We start from the raw sequence: 21,519 nt of genomic DNA, 5'->3' as shown, positions 1-21,519 counted from the left end.
TATTAGATATCACTCATAATCTGTTAAAGTTGTGTTTATAGGTAGAGCTTATCACTTGGTATGGGGAAAATAATTTTATCTTCTATTGATCTTTCACATATAGTTCTAATGTAAATGCATTCACATCCAAACCCAAACTCTCAATATCTCTCCCCAAACTTCTTCTGCAGTTTCCCTGTGTCAGTAGAAGGCAGCTTTATTCCACCAGTTGTTCAAAGCAAAAAACTTGGTGTCGTTTTTTATGCTTGGTTTTCTCTCATGACCCACATCTCCTGCATCAGCTGATTCCATTGGCTTAATGTGGAGAGCAGGACTGAACTAAGATGGTGTCAGTCCTGTCAACTACGAAGCCGTATTTAGAGCATGCGCAGTAGAGCAATGACTCAGAGGGATGATGAAACCTCTTGAGCAGGTGCAGTACAACGTGGTAGGCAACAGGTGCTTACCTAAAAGGGTAATGCCACCCTCTCAGAGCACACTCAGTAGAGCAACACAATCAACATGTGCTTATTGAGGTAGCACAGAACACCATGTGTTAATCAGAGGCTGATGCAACATTGCATCCTACAATAGTATGAAAGCAAAAACCTTAGAACTCACAGCTGAGACAGCGGAGAGGAGATGAGACGGCTGAGAGATGCTCTGCTGCTCTGATTGACACTGCCCTAGCTGCCTCTGAAGCGGTGGTAGACTCTGCCTTGCAAGATGCTGACCCCCTGGACAGGGACCTGATCTGGACTCTTGGGACTCAGGTTTGCTATCCCCCAGTTCTCTTGTGTGATGTTATTGCTGATTGTTTCTGAGTGATTATTATTGTTACTGGGTTATTACAGATTTGGATTGAATCTGCATTAATAAAAGCTAAGTGAATAGCATAGTTACCTGTGTTGGTCCCTGTCATTATTCCTTGATGCTGGTGTTACCTGTAGGGCCGGTGGCCGAATAGGTGGCCCACCACCTCTGGTCCGTGACAAAGGCTAGAGGCTGGCTTACAGAAAAAGCTATAGCAGATACTCATAAGGTTAGAGTGTTGCTCAGAGCACTTTGCTTTCAAGACATATTCAAAATATAACCACTTCTCCCCATCCCTTCTGCTACCACTCTGGTTCAAGTCCCAACCAGCTCTTCCTCAGATTACCTAAAGAACTTCCAGCCTCTGCCTCTTTTTACTTCATTCACTCCCTCAGTTAGTCCTCTGCCTAAAACCTCCAAGGGCTTCCTTCTCACAAGACTTGGCTTGTGGCCCATAGGCCCTTTATCATCTGCCATCTGATGCCCTTCTGACCTTATTCCTGTATTGCCCTTGTCATTCCCTTCAGCCAAGCTGATCTCTTCTCTGTTTCTGGAACAAACCAGCAGGCTCTTGCTTCTGGGCTCTCCTATTCTGCTTCCGTCTACCTCGAATGCTCTTCCCTTGGACAGTCATATGTCTACAAGCCTCACTCATAAGTCAATCTCCCCATGAGCCCTTCCCAGGACTCCCTACTTAAATTTTAACCTAGTGTCCACACTCCCTCCCTGCAAAGTTTTTTTTTCTTAGACTGTCTGTGTGACTGTCTAATGTAATACATGTTATTTATTCTGTTTATCTGACTCCCCACCAAATTATAAACTCCATGAAAACAGAGCTTATTTTTCTGTTTTATTCACTGGTTCCTCAATGCCTGTCACACAATAGGAACTCGATACTTTTGTTAAATGTTGCTGAATTTAATTCAGACAAAATGGAAATGATAAACTTTCTACATAAAAGATAGCTAAAGCTTTTTCCATTTATAAACTTGTTAGCTATCCAGTCAGTCCAAATTAATAGTTCTAAAATCAATTTTAATTATCTGACAACATGATATACCAAACTGAGCTATTTATATTTTTGGTTTATCCCACTTTCTGGAACATTTGATAGCAGCTTTCCACCACAAAAACATTTTTAGATTAAAATTACTTTGCCCCCTATGGTTATCTGTGGGCACTGGTAACAAATTGTTTCTGCTAGTGCTAGGTGAGCCAATGCTGATTGGCCATTGGGGACTCTAACAAACTTTAAATTTCAGCAAAATGCCCGGAAACTGCTAAGCCTGCAGAAGAACCCAGGTATTCTGGAGGTAAAAGATACCAGGTAATTTGGCTTTCTTGACGTTCTTTATATCTTTACAATGTAATTGTTTACATTTTCAGGATGCACGCCAATCAGGTAGAGAGATTACTTTTGAAAAATAAGTACAAATTGAAGGTATTCTCTCCTGAGCACAAGTGTGTAATACTTAGTACTTTATTTTATAGAATAGAAAGTGTGTTACTAAGCTCTAGAAATTGTCAACTAAAAGCGATGGCCATGTTTCTTTGATGTGACTGTCAGCATCATCAAGATCCACAACAGAGAGGCTCTGACATTGCTCTGTACCTCCGCTTAGCAACCAGAACAAGGGTAACGGCGGCGTCGTAGTCGCGCTTCCCAACCCCACTGGTGCTGGTATTGTCTTTGCTGACAGTTCTCAGCATTAAGTCATTTAATAAGTGACTTGTGTTGTCCTGATCTCTAAAATGTTTGGGTGGCTACATTATAGTTAGACTTAAGCTTCTTAAGACTGTATTAATTTTGAAGAGAGTGGCCTAGGATTTCAGGATATATGAAAGTTATATTTATTTTTCCAAATAAAAGTGTTTTTACCCTGAGATGTTTAAAGATTACAACAGTATTCAGATTATTTCCTCACTAAAAGTGATTTCCCCCAAGTATTCTCAGAGTGGGGTAACTTTCTTACTCTCATGTTGGTTGCTATATGACTGTGTGGTGGATAGTAAAATACTTAACTATTTATCAAATGCAACAGATTTGTAATCCAAGGTTATGTTGACTTGTTTTCCTCAATCTAATGGCCACTTAAGTGAACTAACTAGAGGCCCTTAATATATTTACCAAAGCATTAAACATGTACCTTTATCCACAGGTAAATGTTAACATTTTAAATATAATTTTGTTGATCCCAATATAAAACATAATTTGCCCATAAATCAACTACATTTAGACTTTTCTGTAATAAGTAAAATAATAGAAATGTTTGAGGCAGTATAAAGTTTTGATTAAAAACATACTAGCTCTCTATCTACATTGCCAGGTTCTTTATTTCAGTTTTGCCCCTTAATACTTGGGAATTCTGGGGCAAGTTATTTGACTTTCTGTGTCTATTTCCTAACCTATGAAATAGGAATGATGAGCCACCTAACTCAGAAAGCTATTATGAGGCTCAATTAATTGAACACGTGTAAAATACTTAGAATAATGCGTGGCTCATTTTAGCACTCAGTACATGTTAGCTAGTAATATAACTATCACACAAGTTGTTTCCCTCTCCAGCCCATGGATGGGCACCTGATCAGACACATTGCTAATGACGTGAGTACACTGATCGGGGCACCAGCCAGGTAGCAGACAAGATTGTATTCCTCACTGTGGAGGCTGCTACCCTGACAAACCATTTAAAAAGTATCTTATAAGCTGCTATACTAACTTAATGTTATTACAAATTATATAAAGTAAATGATCTTTCTAAAGACAATAAGGAAAAGTTTGGGCTGACAATGAAGCAAATAAGTGTTTGTACAATTTATTTCTAATAACTGACCTCATTCCCTCAATAACATTGGACAATTTTCAGTTTCATATTGGAATAATTAGACCTATGAAAGCACTTACATTTAAGCATCCACGCTTGAATATAAGTAAATTACAAGGAGGTTTTTTTCCTTAAAAAAGGACTTGTAGGGGGAATGGTGTTTGTATACTTTGTGATATATTTATACTTAGAGTTTCAGTTGTAATTGGCAATGCTGTAGGGTAAAATATATATATATTGTCTTTTCACAGAGATTCTCAAAGATGCAAATTGTCTGCCTGGGACTACTTCTTTTCTGTCTGACCTGGGCGGAACTAGTAAGCATTTCCCGTTTTAGTTATGTGTGGTAAATTCTATTGTTCTCTTCATCTGTTTTTCTCTTCAGCAATGTCTTTTCACATCAGCAGCACTTACCTAGTTCAGTGACAATACAGTACCAAGCAAAAAGAACGCATCTAGCACTTGACACCAAAGCCTGCCACCAAGGAGGCCTTTAATACACATGTGCTGGATTACGAGATGTCCGCACATTGCCTTTTAAGAAAAACCAGAAAGAGTACTTTTGGGAAAACCAAGAGCCAGCAACGATGCTTGAAATCCACTAACATGAATGAGTAAATGCTCAGAGACTCAACTTACCACATGTCAAAAGACCTTTTCAATATTTTACTGAAAACTAAAGAAAAAAGACTTGAATATTTTAAGGCTAACCAACTAGATTTTGCAAATACATGGCAACATAGAGGAACCAAAACTTTTCTGTAATTTTTGCAACACCTTAGCACCATGAGATCCTGGTAGTGTGCTTCCCTTCATTAGTGAGACTAAAGATGAGAGGAAGTGCCAAGTTCAACCCAAACTGAGCTCCAATTTCCCTTTGTGTCTCTTTTTCTCTCTGATTCACCCAGATGAGTACTCAGGATGTGACTAAATTATCTTGTGAAAATGCTGAGTGTTACTGGTATTTTCTGCAATGCAATTGCAATTACAATTACATTGCCAATTACATAATGTCTGGAAAGCATCCTAACTTCCCAGAGTAACCTTTTCAGTTGGAGAGCCATGGAAATGAGTGGCTACTCTGTTGCCAGAAGTACTTAAATATAGGTCCTGAGTGAGTGGGTGACCAGTTGGGTAACCCACTGACAAGCATGAACCATGTCATTGGGTGAGGACAGCAGAAGTTGAGGAAAGCTTGTCCCCTCATTGCTCACAGCCTCTAACAGTCCTGTGGGGCCATTCTGCTTAAAATACACATCAGCCAGGCCCAAATCCCACAGCTTAGCTCAGTCAGGGCCACATCGTCATGTGCTCAGGCACCCTGTGCACTGAGAAGGTCTTGCTGACCCAGCTCAATCCCACCAGCCTAGGATGAATCTATTTTGAGTGACACAGTCCAAGGAATTCTCCAGCTGTTTTCCAGTAAATGTGCTATGTGAACCTCAATCCAGTGGCCACTGGTCAAAATCAGGTGCCAGTGTTGCTCGGCAGAGGGAGATGAGGTTGTCTCCAGTGCAGGGCCATAATGGAGCCCAGGAGAATGGCCAAGTGGATGGGGGGAAGAATGGAAGGGGGCATATTTCAAATGAAAGAGGTTTTGCAAAGACATAGAGACACAATTTGGAATTATAAGTAAGTAAATATGATACTTTCTCCAAGACATATAGGTTCTATTTGAGCAATTATCTAAAATTTTTAATAATAGGTTGTTGGAATCGGAAATTGGTATATATTACATCATTTACATATGTTTTGGAACTAGATGAGCAATAGGGGAGAAAAAAGTTTTACTCAATCCTCCTAGGGTTCCTGGGTGGGTCTGAAAATTAAACTGACAAGATATGTTAACAGGAAAAAAAGCATACAAGCTTTACTAAATTTTTATATGTGTATGGGGGTCTTCACAAGAGAATGAAGACTTGAAGAAATGACTAGAGCCAGAAACTTTTATACCTTTTAGACAAAGAAACAATAGATTTGTGAGGAATTGACAACACAAAACTTCTGGGCTGAGGGTAGTCTTATTCCTGCTCCTCCTCACATAAGAAGATCAGCATTATTTTTTTTTATTATTTTTAATTTTATTTATTTATTTATTTATCTTTAGAGGGGAAGGAGAGAGAGAGAAACATCAATGTATGGTTGCCTTTTTGTGCGTCCCCTGCTGGGAGTTGGCCTGCAGGGAACCGGTCTGCAACCCAGGCATGTGCCCTGACTGGGAATCGAACCACGATCCTCTGGTTCGCAGGCCCGCGCTCAATCCACTGAGCTACACCAGCCAGGAGCATTAGTTTAACAAGGTTTGTTTGCAGATCCCTTTAGTGTGGTCTCTGGATTGGTGAGCATCTGTCTCCAGTAGAATTTGCCTCCTGCCTTTAGGCAGAAGAGGAGGAAACTTCCGCTCACAACTTTTCAAATGCTTTCAGCAAAGAGGCATATTTGGAGTAACATTTCTGGTTTCCTTCAAAACCAAAATTCAGAAATAGGAAAAAATAAAAGATGATTATTGGGCCATAGAATTTAATTAATATGCATCAATATGCAATTATAGTGTAAAGACTTTTTTATAAGTTACTTGGTCATTAAGTTCATGATTTTTTATTGTGAACTATATTAAGGTACTCTAAACTATCAAATATGTTTTAATACATGCATATGTGTTGTGTTCTGTAAGAAGATGCCAAATTCCCCAAAGTGTCATTTATTTTTTAAGTTAATATCTACCCATCTAATTTTTATGTTTCATTTTTCCTGTAGCCCCCTTTCAAGACGTGTTTTTACTGTTTTGATATTTTTGAGAAGTGGTGCAATGATCTAAATTTATGTGCACAAGATCATAGAAGAACCAACATAAAAAAGGCAATAAAAATAAAATTATAAAATATGCCTGAATGGACTTAATATAAACTACAGAAACATTACCTCTTGTTATTAAATATGTTTTTTCATATATCGGGCCATTTAAAAATTATTATTTTAATCCTGGGACTTCGAGACAGAAGATTTAAGTCAAAATATCTCCTTTACTTTGGCTACTACTACTAGCTAGGTAATTGTAGGCAATTCTATTTCTTCTCCTTCCTTTTTCACAAGAGTTATTATAGGGATCACATGAGATCATTTATATGAAAGCAATTTACACTGTAAAGTGTAAATATAAATATAAGTGTATAAATATAAGGTATCATTGACAAACACTTTTTTCATACAAACTTGTACTTATGTTTTTATGGCAAGATTTGTCCTTTAGTGTTTATACCAGATAGGTTTCCTAGAATGGAAGTGTTGAATAGATGGGGACATGTATTTTTTGATAAATGTTGCTGTATTTTCTTCCCAAAATACTAAGTATCTTAATGTTCTCACGACCAACGTGTATCATACTACCGTTTCCTCTAGACCCCCATCCAATGAGTATAAAGTTATATCACACTATTTCTTTAATGTGTACTTCTCTGTCTTTTAAAAGTTGAATTATATTTGACAGACAATATTATATTAGTTTCAGGCTTACCACATAGTGATTCAATATTTTTCTACATTATAAAATGATCAGTATGGTAAGTCTAGTTACCATCTGTCACCATACAATGTTATTGTGCTACTATATTATTGATCATATTTCCTAGGGTGTACATTGCATCCTAGTGACTTACTTATTTTATAACTTGAAGTTTGTACATCTTAGTCCCCCTCACCTATATTGCCCGTCCCTCTCCCCACTCCCCTCTGGCAATCACCAGTCTATTCTCTGTATCTGTGACTAACAAACTACTTTTGTTTCTGGAATGGAATGGAATGTTAGGCAGATCTGCCTTGGAGCTCAGCCAACAGAGCACTTTTACTAAAGTTCTGAGTTAATTGTATCTAACATGATTTCATCAGTCCAGGTAGAGTCAGGAAAACACAATTCATGACCTGGGGTTCAATAGGAGAATGGTCATAAAGCACAGGATGAACAGAAAGGGCAAATCAAGGGTGATGAGGCCACACAAAGACTGAAGACACTACCAGGCCTTGGGCTGCAGGAATATGGAAGGAGGCAGAGTTCTCGGTGCCCTGGGGTGGCGCTGGGGGTGGGTGGGGAGTGGCAGGAACTAGGACCTCGAAGGAGATGCCTCCAACTCTGGAGATGCAGCCCCAAAGTGAGAGAGCGTGGAAGGACATACCGTGGCTTCTTTCTCCTTTTACCCTTCAGTCTCAGGCTCCATCTCCCTTTAGCCAAACCCAGACTGCAGCCAGACAACAAAGGAGTTCAGGAAATACTGTTTGTGGGGACCATCACAGAGAAAGCAGAAATAGGGAATCTGAAAGCAAACAGGATAATTGCTCATCTATTGCTACACAACTCACACCACTTCAGCACAGGCATTCAGACACAAACCAGCCTACCCATCAGTTTCTCTTGCCACATCTAAGATAACCTAGGAGTTTCAAAAATAAATAAGGAAATTTTAAAAACTGAGAATAAAAGAATTGGTGCGTCTGTTGCTTCTATGGCAAGCTTGCTGAAGTATTCTCGGGTCCTTCTCTGCATGTGCTCCTGTGACGCCTACATTTTAGCTTGAGTCTGGAACAAGATGTCTGGGTCTCCGTCTTTTTAGTTTCTGGCCTCTCTCTACCTCTTGTCCCCAGGTACACTCAACGTATTCTGATACTTTCATGTCAGATCAAGAGAAGTATTTGTGCCAATTCGCAAGTCACTCCATTTTCCTTCCCCTGAAAGAAACACCTGCCAAGGTGACTGGCAACAATAAAGTCCCATCCTTAGGTGTGGTGCTTCCCTTCACATGCAGAGCTATGGTTTTACTCTTGCAGGATAATCAGTAGCATCTTATCTTGACTTAACGCAGCAATTACTGAACTTATACAGTTAATGCATATGAAGTCCAAATCACTGAACTCTGATTGGGGTTCACTGACTAAACAACACCCAGTGTTCCGGTGAAAACTTCTTTTTCAATAGATACCAGTGACAGCCGAGCTTTTTCACGTGGAGCCCCACACCTCCCCAGCCTGGAGGTTTCTCCGAGCTTGAACGGGGTTTGGTAATGGGGGTGGGATGGTGTTTCCTCTGGGGGAGGAATGGGGCACCTCCTGTAAGACTGGAACCAGTGTTTCTGTGGCGGAGCGTCCGTCCTCCCTGGTCAGGATGACTTTCCACACTGAGTAGTGTAACCCCATAGGACAAAAATAAAAGACTTGCTGTTTGAAGAATTAAATGAAGGAATGCGTGTTTGGTGAAGTTTTATTTCTTGTTTCCTTTCAGATGGTTCAGCCACAGGCTGAGAAAACTAAGCAAGACTGTGTGGAAGAACAGAGGGTAAACAGAATTCTTCTTCTCAAATAAAACCATTTTAACTCTGTAAAGGAAAAAAAATCAGTCAGGGGAAAATTTTAACTGTCCAAATATTCTTGCGCACTTAGAATGGAAATACAAAATTATACAACAAAATTTTGACACTCTAGTTTATACAATGTGTGACAGAAAGGAGAAAAGCATTCTGAATGGAGATATCCCTTTACTATGATTTCTTCCTTCAAAGGAGTAAGTGAGTAAAAATTTGGGGCTATTGTTATTAGCGAACTATTTTTCTACGCAGATACATCAGAACAAAGCAATACATGAGGGGAAAACAAAGGGAAGAACCTTAATAAGTCTTCATGGGGAGCTCTGTTTACATGGAGTCAGCTTTCCATACGCATTAAATTTAAACAAGTTCCCTCAGCTTTTTGGGTCACCAAATTGCAGCTTACTTCTGCCTGCCATGGTTTCTTCTGGCAGCCTCAGAAAATTCTGTTCCAAGAACTAACAATCCTCTGTCCTCTGTCCTCTGTCTCAGCTGAAAATTACAAAGGCAAAAACTAAAAATGTAAGGGCCTGAATTTTCTCATGCTGTGAGTTTTGGCATTTTGACATCAGACATTTATACTGTAAAATCTGCCTTTCTTCTAAATGCTCCTGCCTCCTCCCACCTGAAAATATTTCCAAGTGATCCATTTCTATTGAAATTTGGCAATCAAATTGATACACCCTGGGAAAGAGGGCAATTGATAGTCATACTTGGGGAAAACTGAGTTAGAGATAGAAAAGAGAAACAAGTTACTATCTTCAGGAATTGGTTGGCATACGCCCTCCTGTGGTTATAGGAAGTACTGCCGTTTGTTAGATGGAGAATTAGACTTCCAAGTTTAAAAAAAATCTGTACTGTCAAAAAGAGAACAGGAAACTTCTTAGTGAGGGATAATCTCATCTTAATGTAATGTTGTATTTTTGTAGATAACGTACAAGGGTCACCATGAGAAACATGGGTATTATATTAAGTGTGTTTACACACCATCTGGGAGGAAAAACCAAACTAACATGAAGGTAAGCTGAATCTCTGAGTAATGATCCCTACCCTGAGTCAAGCTCTGGACTAATGCCAGGGGAAGTCATACAGGAGGCAGTTTACTTCTTCCTGCTCTGGGGTTTCTGCCTGTGGCTCGTGCCTTCGTCCTTCCCCACATCCCAGGATCCCCAAGCCTCTCTGCCACAGAACTCTGTGTCCCCAGTCTTCGTGACACAGGTGGGCCACCCCACGCCCTGGCCCACATCCCGCCCAGCTTCAGGATCTGCTGAGGCAGGTGTGGGACTGGTGGTCTCTGGGTGCCCATGAGTTTTTTGTTATATTGCTTTCGATTAATGTTTTTTATAAGGAGGTTTTCTAGACATACTCTACCACATACTCTAATAGTGAGGACTAGAAGTCATTTTGGCCTAAAGAGTAACACATTTTAGTGTCCCTTAAATTATTCCACGGGGGACGCCATCTGTGTCAGGATATGCAGAAGAGAAAGAATGAGGGCCTTGTCACTAGAATGGAACAATAATTCTTTTCACTCAGTCTCTTTTAAAAAATTCATTGGCCAAAGAGCTGGACACAGCTTAAAATGCCATCAGCAAAAAGGACTAGTTCTTTTTCCAAATCTGGCTTCGTTTCCCATTAAAGTTATAGTTTCCCTTTAGAATGTTGTTTTGTTCTGCTCAATATTCTTCAGATGCAACTCTAAGACTAACTGCCTGTTAAACTTACTTGTTATAACACATGTGTATTGAGCTCTTCCAACTGTGCAAGATGCCATGTGAGATAAAATGGCTGAAAAAAACTTAATTCTTTCCCTCCAGAATGTTAGAATTATAAAAGGAAAACAATTAAAAGAAACAAATGGCACTTACAAAAACCATGAACCCAAGACAGATGTGCAAAGTGGCACTCCAAATAGCACGCTATAGAGCCTGGGGTAAAAAAGATTAGTTTCTAGCCCAGTGTTCAGGGAAAACTGCGTAATGGAAACGATTGAGCTGAGTCTCAGAAGAAGAGTGGGGTTTGACCAAACAAGTGGGTGGGAGAGGCTATTCTCCATGAAAAGAATAACATGAGTGAAGGCGTGAATGTAGAAAAGCAGAGCAGAGGAAATCAGACCAGCCAACTGATTTGGGGTCACACCATCAGCAATGCAGTTGGTAATCATTGAACATGAGCAAAGGCAGAAATAAGTGACCACCACATACCACAATTTAAAATTCTTTTTTAATGTTCTCATTTATACAAGAACTCTATTTGGTCTTTAGTCAAATTCTCACTATTCATTAGTATTTATGCTACTGTTTTAGAAGCAGTAAAAGCATCATATATAAAATAAAACTTCCCACTTCAGAGTACAGAGGGAACAAATTAACAAGAAATTATTATAATCTACTCATTTTCTAATGCACCTATTTAACTCAAAAGAATATAGTAGCAGTAAGCAAATGAACTTGATTGCAAAGGAAAATATAAATGTTTATGTATGACTTGCCAGAATGTAATGTCTTAAAATAAGTCAAATATTTAAAATACTTCTAGAAATATCCCACTATAAAGTTTTTTTTCTGTTTTATTTTTTCCCCATTGCAAAATCTTATTTTCAGAATACACCTGCCAAATAAAGGATTAGTAAATAATGATGTCATAACTCCCACAAATAAATCATTTTGAGTTACTGCTTAAAAATACTATAAGTAGCAACTTTTGCATACTGCATATTAGCCAGCTTCATAAGGATAGAGAGCAGTTCCATGAACCAATTTCATCTTGAAAGTCAAGTGTGAGAAGACTCAACAATTTCCTCACTGCTTCTAACATTAATAAGATACACGTATAAAAACAGGCAGGCTTCTAAGTGGACAGTACTATGTTTGAGAGAGAGAGAGAGAAAGAAAGAAATGAACATGGAAATGTAAGATAAAACACTTTTAAAAACATGAACTCCATGTCACTGGCGATTACTCACTAGTCACAAGATGAGGACCACACTCTGTCTGCCTTCAAAAATCAAACCCTAATCTACATTTCCAAATTTATTTCTTATTCTCTTCTTTAGGATTTTTCTACTCCAAACTTATAATTTTATTTATATTATCTTTCAAGTGTCTCATGTGTCCAAACATTTTAATACACTACTTATTCTTAATATATTATCACCACTTCCCTTTGAGGTATCTGAATCTTACCCATCCTTCAAACCTGTTTATTCTTCTTTCTTTTTAAAACATGCTTGGGTCATTCCAGAATTAGCTCTACTAACAAATCTCTATTGAGTTAATAGAATCTTTTTATTAAGTATCTGGTTGTGAGGTGTGTGTGAGCATATATATATGCTAAGATTTTTTAGATTAAAAATATAAAATAAAATAATCTGTGTTAAAAATTACACTTTAGCAGGAAGGAAAAAACAAAGACTATACCACTCTTCACCATTCTGGCAAGAGAGGGAATCAAGAGGCATCATCTAAAGAAAACATTGTGCAAGAAAGACAGAAAGATTTGTTCCTTCTTGGATTCAATAAAAATAACCAGATTAGTAAGCCCCCAAATCTTATTGAAAATAGACAGACAATGAATAAAGACTATAGCATTAGTAACAATAAAAATGCCGGCAATAACCTGAAGATGCCCATTTACCCTGAATCCACCGGGAATAAGGGGCCTGAGGATGGAGACAACGCTGTCAGTGAACTGCATGACCAGGAAGAATATGGTGCGGCTCTCAGCAGAAATAATATGCGACATATAATGGAGCCAGAAGCTATGATTAAACTGTTGGGGAAAGAAAACAAAGAGATCAAACCCAGGAAAATTGAAAGCAAAATCCCAGCAAGTGCGCACGATGCTAAAGATCTCTCAAAAAGTAAGAAGAATTATCAAAGAGACCCGCAAGCCCCAAATATTTCAGTAAAAAGCAAAAGTACCCACCATATCCACCACAAGACTGACCACCTAAAACAGTTCCCAAAACTCAAAAACATCCCCAGTGATTTTGGAGGCAGTGGCTATCCAGATGTTCAAGAGAAGGGGGAAAACGACATCCCTCCTTTCAGTGGAGATGGCCAACCTTTTAAGGACATTTCCAGTAAAGGAGAAGCTATGGACCCTGACTTAGAAGGTGCAAGTGTTCAAACAGAGTTATCTGGCCCCGGTGAGGCTGAGACTATTCATTCTGAAGCAGGAAGCCCGGGTTATAATGACATCCCAGAAAAAGCAGAAAGTGGCAGAAATGCCATTGGGGCCAGGGATGAAACGGGACAAGAGGCAAATACCGCTGGTGTAAGCCTAGTGGAGGGCAGCAACGACATCATAGGCAGCACTAATTTTAAGGAACTCCCTGGAAAAGAAGGAAACAGAGTGGACGCAGGCAGCCAGAATGCTCACCAAGGGAAAGTAGAGTTTCATTACCCTCATGTGCCCTCGAAAGAGAAGAGAAAAGAAGGCAGTAGTGATGTAGCTGTAAGTACTAACTATAATGAAATTCCAAAAAATGGCAAAGGGAGTAGTAGAAAAGGTACAGAACATTTTAACAGGAATCAAGTGACCTCAAATGAAAATCAAAGATTTCCAAGTAAGGGCAAAAGTCCAGGCCGGCTCACTCCTTCTCATGGTCTTGACAATGAAATAGGTTCCCAGAGTGGCCCCAATAACGAGAGGACTATAACAACACACGGTGGGAAAAATCAGTATCCAGCCCACAGACAAAATAACTCTACACCACGAAGGAAAGGCTCCTGGGGCTACAGAAGGCCCCATACCCACAGGAGGTTTAGGCCCCCTAAAAGCCGTGACAGCAGTGAGTCCTCTGACAGTGGCAGCTCCAGTGAGAGTGACGGTGACTAGTGCGCCAGGCATTCCCAGCAGGAGGAAGGTCCAAATGCCTGGACACCCGTGACTTGCCGGGGAAGGGCAGCCACCTGAGAGCAGACCCAGTGAAGAAGGAGAGAGCAGGGAACCGAGTAAACCCCCGGGGAGGGCTGTTGCTGCTTTAGTGGTCATAGCATAGAATCCTATCCAAAGTTACGATGCACTATCAAATCTATTTGAAGTTATGCCACCTTTTTTAAAGAAAAAAATTCATTAAGGATCTATGTAGTAGGAAACATGTGAATAGGTGTCATTTAAAAATAGTTTGTGAATGTCAAACTTCCTTTGTTGTTGCTTTGTAGACATGAAAACAAACATCTTCTATAGTAATCTGTAATAAATGATCGATAAGAAAGCTCTGTCGTCTGTGGTGCTTAATTTCAGAGGTGGCCAGATTAGTTCTGTGTCTGTCAAAGGCGGTGCTGTGAAATTAACCTGCTGGATAAAGCCGGAAAGCATCCCTCAGCCCCTCTGCCGTAGCCAGCACTTCCTTTTTCCTCTGCAGTCCCTCTGCTCTGATAGGCATCCTGCTTCAGACTCTTCCCCACGTTAAGCACATAAGCAACTTCCTATAAGGCAGACTTAACTTCCAGAAACAAACCGCTGTTATCACTTTCCTCGGTTCCACCTCCTGCCACTCAGAGAAAGGGAGCCTGAAATAAATGCTAAGTGAACCTGAAAACAAGGGTTATCTTGTTTGCTTCATTTATTTTCCATCTTCCAAGTATAAAAAAATTCTGTATCAAGGGAAAGACGTAACATATCACCTAATAAATTAGTCACCATCAGAATTCCGAGTAATTTGATTTTTGTTAATAAAAGATAATTTGGTGCATGCATGCACACAACTAGAAGCAATTAATGAAGTGAAAAAAATAACATCGGAATTTAATTTGCATATAAATGAATTGAAATCAATCTACTCCTTATATCCCAGATTATATCACTTTACACATGTGAATGGTCTGAACACATGAAAAACACTTGGCATTTTAAAGGGGAAAAAAATGAACTGCTAAAGAAAATGAATGCTTTCTTTGGTTAATTACAGCAGGACCTTCCAAAGCCTGTCTGTCCTCGTCTGCTCTCTAGTGGAGAAACTGCATTTCTATTTTCCAGCCAGATTTTATTTCCTCTGTCCCATTATTGGGAATATGAACGAATATGCTTGAGTGTTCATGCATATTTATTCAAATTTTCCTTATCCTTTTAAAGGAAACTCAGTGTTTCAAAATCTACCATGCATGGTAGAGATGAGATGCAGACATGGAGGGGCGAGTCCAAACTGGAAGGAGCGGGGACCTGGAAACACACCCACTGCTCTGCAGAGGGTCTGTGCTTTAGCTGAACTCAGGTTTCAGCCATTGAGGTGACTAGCTCCTTTTTCCTTTCTTTTTTTTTTTTTAAATAAACATACTTTTCCAAAAAAGGGCAGAAAATCTCGGCCTAACAAAGCTGCTTTATAGCTGCAATTGAAATGGACATAGTCTGCCACCTTGTGCCGGAAAAGAAAAGATCCCTCCAGGCTCTGGTGTTTATTTCCATGGCCTGCTACTCCCTCCAACCCCCTCTCATAAATTTCTCTGCTTGTAAATATCTACCTTGATTTTGTAGCCCTAATTAACAGTTCTTGACAACCCCAACCAGTAAGGCATTCATTCTGTTTGGTATAACTTGCAGCCCAGCTGAAAAACTTCTACTGGATGATCCCATTTTTCAAAATTCCATGGGGATTAAAAGAAGAAGAGGTGAGATACTTATTAAAATGACACTTAGTCAAGGAGAAAGACATAAAAAAGACACAAGGTAGACCATGGTACGTTGAACAATAGAAATACAAATAAAAGAACTACAGGAGTTCTGAGAAAAGAGATAAACTAGCTAACAGAAACAGCAAAGATACAGTAAAGTCCACTTTCCTTACGGTCTCACATATCCAGAGGAGCTGCAGAGAGTGAGTTCCAACAGGCAAATGAGGGCTTGACAGTTGTGACCTTCAATGATACTATCGATATTTTGGAGCTTAAGAGGGCTCACTCCCCAGAGAAAGGGGAAGTGGTGATGGGACAGGGAGGGGGAGCTGGAGGGCAGAAGGCTAGTGATAAGGACTCCAAAGGGCTATGGCTATCATCTAGAAGACACGTCGCAGTGTCTCCTCACTTAGTCTTTAGAACAGGCTTTGAACTCAGTTGGCACATTACTTTCAAAGGCACTACAATGCTTTCCCAGAAGCCCAGGTTGCAAAAACAACTCTTATTAAGGTAAACTCTGCTAGTCAAGATACTGATGGTTAGAATCAGGAGTTAAAATATGGCATTAGGTGGCCCGAAGGAAAGGAGAAGAAATAGACTGGTCTAGATGAAAGTAGTGGGAGGGAAATGGGGGCAGAAGGGGAAGAGTGGGAAAAAGGAGATTAGAAAAGACCTAGGAGGAAATCTGGGAAGAAAGGAGAAAAAGCTTCAAACCAGATCTCAAGGCCAGAAATGAGACGAGAAAAAAAGTGAAAGTGACAAGTGACTTCCCACACCTGCAAGGAGAGCCACAGGGATGTACACAGTTTAGACTATAGGGAATAAGGACAAGAAGAGCAGAGTTGGTCTTGCTTTATTAAGTGAACGATATTGTATACATTCATGTGGACTGTATAGAATGGTATATATGCTCCTATTTAGGAAAATGGTTACTGCTATGTTTGAATTTTAAGTAGATTGTTACTATTTGTTAGGTTAATGGTCACAGAATTTAAAGAATTTTAATTTAACAATCTTTATTTTGTTATCTTCTCAAAATCTTTATTCCTCTATCTTCTCAAAAATAAGATACAGAAGCCTCTGAAAGATCTCATGGGGACAAAGGAGGAGTAAAAATATTTAAAGAAAACTGATAATAAAATAAGAATATAACACAAGATAGAGAGACATTTAAAATATAAGGTAATAACAAAAACAATTTTATTATTATAAATTAAAACATTCCCATGAAGTAGTTTTTTCTGGAAATATGTAAATCCTGGAAAAATCTTAAAGCTTAAATATATCATTAGTCATAAAGAAACTGGAAAATGTAAAAAAATTACCAATAGAAAAGCATCAGGGCTTTTCTATTCTGCAGTATATTCTTTCATATTTTCAACAAATAGGTAAATGGCATGATACACACACTGTGCACTGTTTTAGAAATAGTGGGAAAGATGGAAAGTTGCCTACTTCATCTGATGAAGCTAAGATGACTTGGATATCAAACCCTCAAAAATCCCCAAGAAAATCATAATACAGACATCATTTATGCACATAGATTAGAAAAATCCAAGCAAGTGTAATTGCAAAAATACTCTCAAAGACTCATTCAGTATGACAAAAAAGAGTTTATCCTAGAAGTACAATGGTGGTTTAATATTATTAAATATAGCCCTATAACACATCATATCAGTAACTCCACTCCCATTTTTTTAAGTCATTCATTCACCAAACATGTGAGTTCAGTTGAAATCAGTTGAATGCCTCTGTGCCAAGTACTGTCACAGGGGTGGTGGGTGCCCTTGTGGAGCTTCCATGCTAATGAGAGAAAGACAGGCAGGATATAGACACAAAGAAAAAAAATACGTTAGGTGGTGATAAAAGTTGTAGGAAAAAATCAAGCAGGAACAGTGATAGGAACTACCATTTTAAATAGAATGATCAGAGAAGGCTGCACTGAGGTGACATTTGAGCAGAATCCTGAGGAAGACAAGAAAGCTAGCTGTGTGAATATGAAGGGGGAAGCATTCCAGGCAGAATTAACAGCAAGTGCAAAGGCCCTGAGGCAGCACTCAGCCTGGTGAACTGAGAACAGGGGGGAAGCCAAGATGGTTTGAGTGGATGTGCAAGAGGAGAGTGATAGATCTGCTCAAATCCAAGTAACAGATGCAAAGAAGACAGAGCCTTGTAGACTAAGGGAGGAGGTGGAAATCCAAAAGAAGACTGTGAGCAAAAGATATGGGTGGTCTGAATTATCTTGAAAGGGTAAGTCTGGCTACTGTGATGGAGAACAGAATGTAGTCTGGCGAAGGCAAAAACAGTGAGGTCAAGAGGCTGCTGCCACAACCTAGATGAGGGGGCAGGGGAGCAGTGGTCAGATTCTGCGTGCATGAGGAAGCGCGCTGAGGAAGCACGTGCTGACAAGGTTTCCTGATGCCTGGTGTGAGGGTTCAAAAGAAAGAAAAGGGGTACAAACAAACAATGTTACACTTTCAGACTGAGAAACTGGAAGGATGCAGACTGTCATTCTGAAGTACTTAAGACCCATTTCTGGTATTCAGATTATTAGTAAACAAGGAATACCAAGATGTGGTATGCTCTCTATAGGATAAAGAATGTGCATCTTAAAAACAGCTAATATTATGAATGATGGTGAAATACCATCATTGGCATTTAGATTTAATTTTTTAAAAATAAACAAGAGTTTTTAACAGAGAAAAATTTGGAAAACATTCAATATTCTTGAATATTAGGTTGAATAAATTGTGGTAGGTTTACATAATAAAATTTTTTAATTTAAAAATATTTAGTAATGTGGTGAAATGATACATTAATGGAAAAAGATACTAGACAGAATATAAAGTATGATATAAATTTTCTTAAAATATATATAAATATATATTTAGGAAAAGGATTGGAAGGGAAAAAGTGATACTTATGTGACTTTTTCCCCTTAAATTTTTCTATATTCTTTGTAAATGCACATACTGAATTTTTCTCTTCTCTTATGATCAGAAAGAGACTATAAACACTATTTTGGAAAAGAAATGCATGCAGACTGATTCAAGGCTTACTCACACATGTGTTTAGTAGGTGATAGATGAACAAGCAAGAGTCAACTGAAATAACGGTGCCTCCTCACTTACTCAGAACTGCACAATCCAAGACTGCTCTAACCAGCAAGGCTTTCATTTAGAATGGAAGGACAGATAAAGTGCTTCTCAGATAAGGTCAAATTCAAGGAGTTCTTCATCACCAAACCTTTATTATATGAAATGTTAAAGGGACTTATCTAAGAAAAAGAAGATAAAAAATATGAACAGTGAAAGGACAGCAAACTCACAGTTGTTAACAACCACACTTAAAACAAAAGCAAACTAAGAGGACAGTTAGATCAGGAGTGGAACCATAGAAATGAAGATCACATGGAGGGTTAGCAACAGGAGAGTGGGAGGAGGAGAAGGGGGGAGAACATACAGAAAATAAGTAGCATGGACAGAAGGTAGAAAATAGATGGGGGGAGGGCAAGAATAGTAGGGGAAATATAGAATCTAAAGAACTTGAGACATGTGGTCATAAACTAAAGGGGGGGATGGTGGGGGAGGTGGTGTGCAGGGTGGAGGGGAATGAAGGGGAGGAATAGAACAACTGTAATGGTATAATCAATAAAATAAAAAAGAACTGCACAATCCCTGTAAAACTGTCTGTTGGAGAGCCAGAGGGGCTTCCCTGAGGCTTGGGGAGGTCTAAAGGAAGCTTCCACACCCACTCTTTCATTGATAACCCCCCCAATGTTCCTCCTCTTGTTATAAAACATGTTGGACCCCCTGAGGGGCCCTTCCTAGAAAGAGCTCCTTTCTTTCAACAATCCAGGTCTCTATGAAGACAGAAAGAGGGCTGCCAAAGTTGACTTTGCACAATACCACAGACTCATATATTATTGCTCACAAATTCTATTAACTGCAAATGTGTTAACAGGAGACAGTCTCCCAGAACCCAGACTTTTAGAGAACACATAAGGCAGCAAACTTATCTCAAATCAGCCCATTGTGACCTTTGTTCCTTTTGCACTTTCAAGTCTTGCTCCTTTGGTTCCTTCTTTGTTTCCTTGTCACACTTTCTGTTCTTTCACAGAGACACATGCTGCAGCCACATCCTGTTAAAATGACTGATTTGTATGTGACCTGGTGGTTCATCACAGCTCCACAGCCCCCACATCATTTGCCACATGGTGGTGAGCTGCAGAAGCTGCACCTACATGCTGGGAACAAGCTCTGTTTTGAAAGAGCTTGTCTAAAAGTCCATGTTGGAAGGGTGTCTTGTAGTTCATTTTAAATCATTATGTTCATTATTTGTTTCTGGAGACAATCCACAAGATCACACTCTCTCTTTGTCATAGACTGCAAGCATCCCCATGTGCCAGGTTAACACAGCAAATGATCTGGCCGTAGATTTAGAGCAGCAACCTCCAGCGGGTGTGCTACAAGAATCTTTATGACAGAGGTATCTGACCTCTTGACATCTGTGGGCCATAATGGAAGAAGAGTTGCCTTGGGTCACACATTAAATACACAAGCACTAATGAAAACTGATGAGCAAAAAAAAAGGTCCGTGCATAATTTTCATGACATCTACCACTACAAATAAGCAGAGAAGTCCTCACATAATAACCCTAATTATGCAGCAGCCCTTTCAATAATCCTTTAAAATTGTCAAGCAAGTCCCAAGTTTGTGATCATTAATATAGAAAATATACAATATAAGTAATAAAATGTCATTGATTTTTTAAAATAATTTTTATTATAAAAGTAAAAGAAAAGAGGGCAACATAAGGACTTCTGGCCAAGATGGAGGCATAGGTAGACACACTGTGTCTCCTCACACAACCGAAAAAAGGACAACAACCATTTAAAAACAAAAAACAATCAGAACTGACAGAAAATTGAACTGTATCAAAGTCCAACAACCAAGGAGTTAAAGAAGACATGTTCATCCAGACCAGTAGGAGAGGCAGAGTTGGGCAGCTGGGGTGGAGACCACTTGTGACCAGGTGGCAGCTGGTGGATCCCTCGAGGCAGTGGATTGTGGGATGGGGCATGGTGCATGATGCAGCATCTGCCAAACCAGGTGGCCCCAGATTTGCACGAAAATAAACCATTTGAAACAAAGGGGGTGTGGGATGGAGCGTGGGGAAATAGAGCCTCAAGCCATTGATTAAAAACACCTGTGGGGAGACTCACACGGTCCTAGAACGTACACAAACCCACCCACATGGGAATCAGCACCAGAAGGGCCCAATTTGATTGTGAGAAGCAGGAGAAGGGACTGAAATCCAGCAGAGAGCGGAGCAAGGGTCATTGTTCCCTCTCAACCCCACCCCACATACAGGGTCACAACCCAGCAACAGGGTTGCCCTGCCTCGGGAGGGGTAAGGGGAAAACATCTAAGGCTCCACCCCTCATACATAACTGGTGCATCAAGACCAAAAAAAATGGCCCAAAGGAAAGAACAGATCAAAGCTCCAGAAAAACTACAACTAAGCAATGAAGTGGTAGCCAACCTATCAGATGCACAGTTCAAAACACTGGTAATCAGGACATTCACAGAATTGGCTGAATTTGGTCACATATTAGATGAAAAAATGAAGACGATGCTAAGTGAAATGAAGCAAAATATACAGGAAATCAATAGTGATGGGAAGGAAACTGGGATTCAATTCAACGGTGTGGACTAGAAGGAAGAAAGAAACATCCAATCAGAAAAGAATGAAGAAACAAGAATTCAAAGAAATGAGAAGAGTCTTAGGAACCTCCAGGACATCTTTAAATGTTCCAACATCTGCATTATAGGGGAACAAGAAGGAAAAGAGGAAGAGCAGCAAGTGGAAAAGTTATTTGAACAAATAAATAGAGGAGAATTTCCCCAATCTGGCAAAGGAAATAGACTTCC

The 21,519-nt window shown here is 39.5% G+C and overlaps 1 protein-coding gene across 1 annotated transcript; it reads left to right on the top strand.

Moving 5' to 3' along the window:
- Positions 1–634: 634 nt before the first annotated feature.
- On the top strand, positions 635–14,138 carry MEPE (matrix extracellular phosphoglycoprotein). Its single transcript, XM_037046155.1, has 5 exons — positions 635–752; positions 3,869–3,934; positions 8,887–8,940; positions 9,898–9,987; positions 12,362–14,138. Exons 2-5 carry the CDS (start codon positions 3,881–3,883, stop codon positions 13,808–13,810), a joined length of 1,647 nt encoding a protein of 548 aa, XP_036902050.1. The 5' UTR covers positions 635–752; positions 3,869–3,880; the 3' UTR covers positions 13,811–14,138.
- Positions 14,139–21,519: the final 7,381 nt, after the last annotated feature.

This window comes from Sturnira hondurensis, unplaced genomic scaffold (genome assembly GCF_014824575.4).
Source record: "Sturnira hondurensis isolate 20B ecotype Veracruz unplaced genomic scaffold, ASM1482457v3 Scaffold0004998, whole genome shotgun sequence".
NCBI classification, from domain to species: domain Eukaryota; kingdom Metazoa; phylum Chordata; class Mammalia; order Chiroptera; family Phyllostomidae; genus Sturnira; species Sturnira hondurensis.
This window is presented reverse-complemented; position numbering and strand designations above follow the sequence as displayed.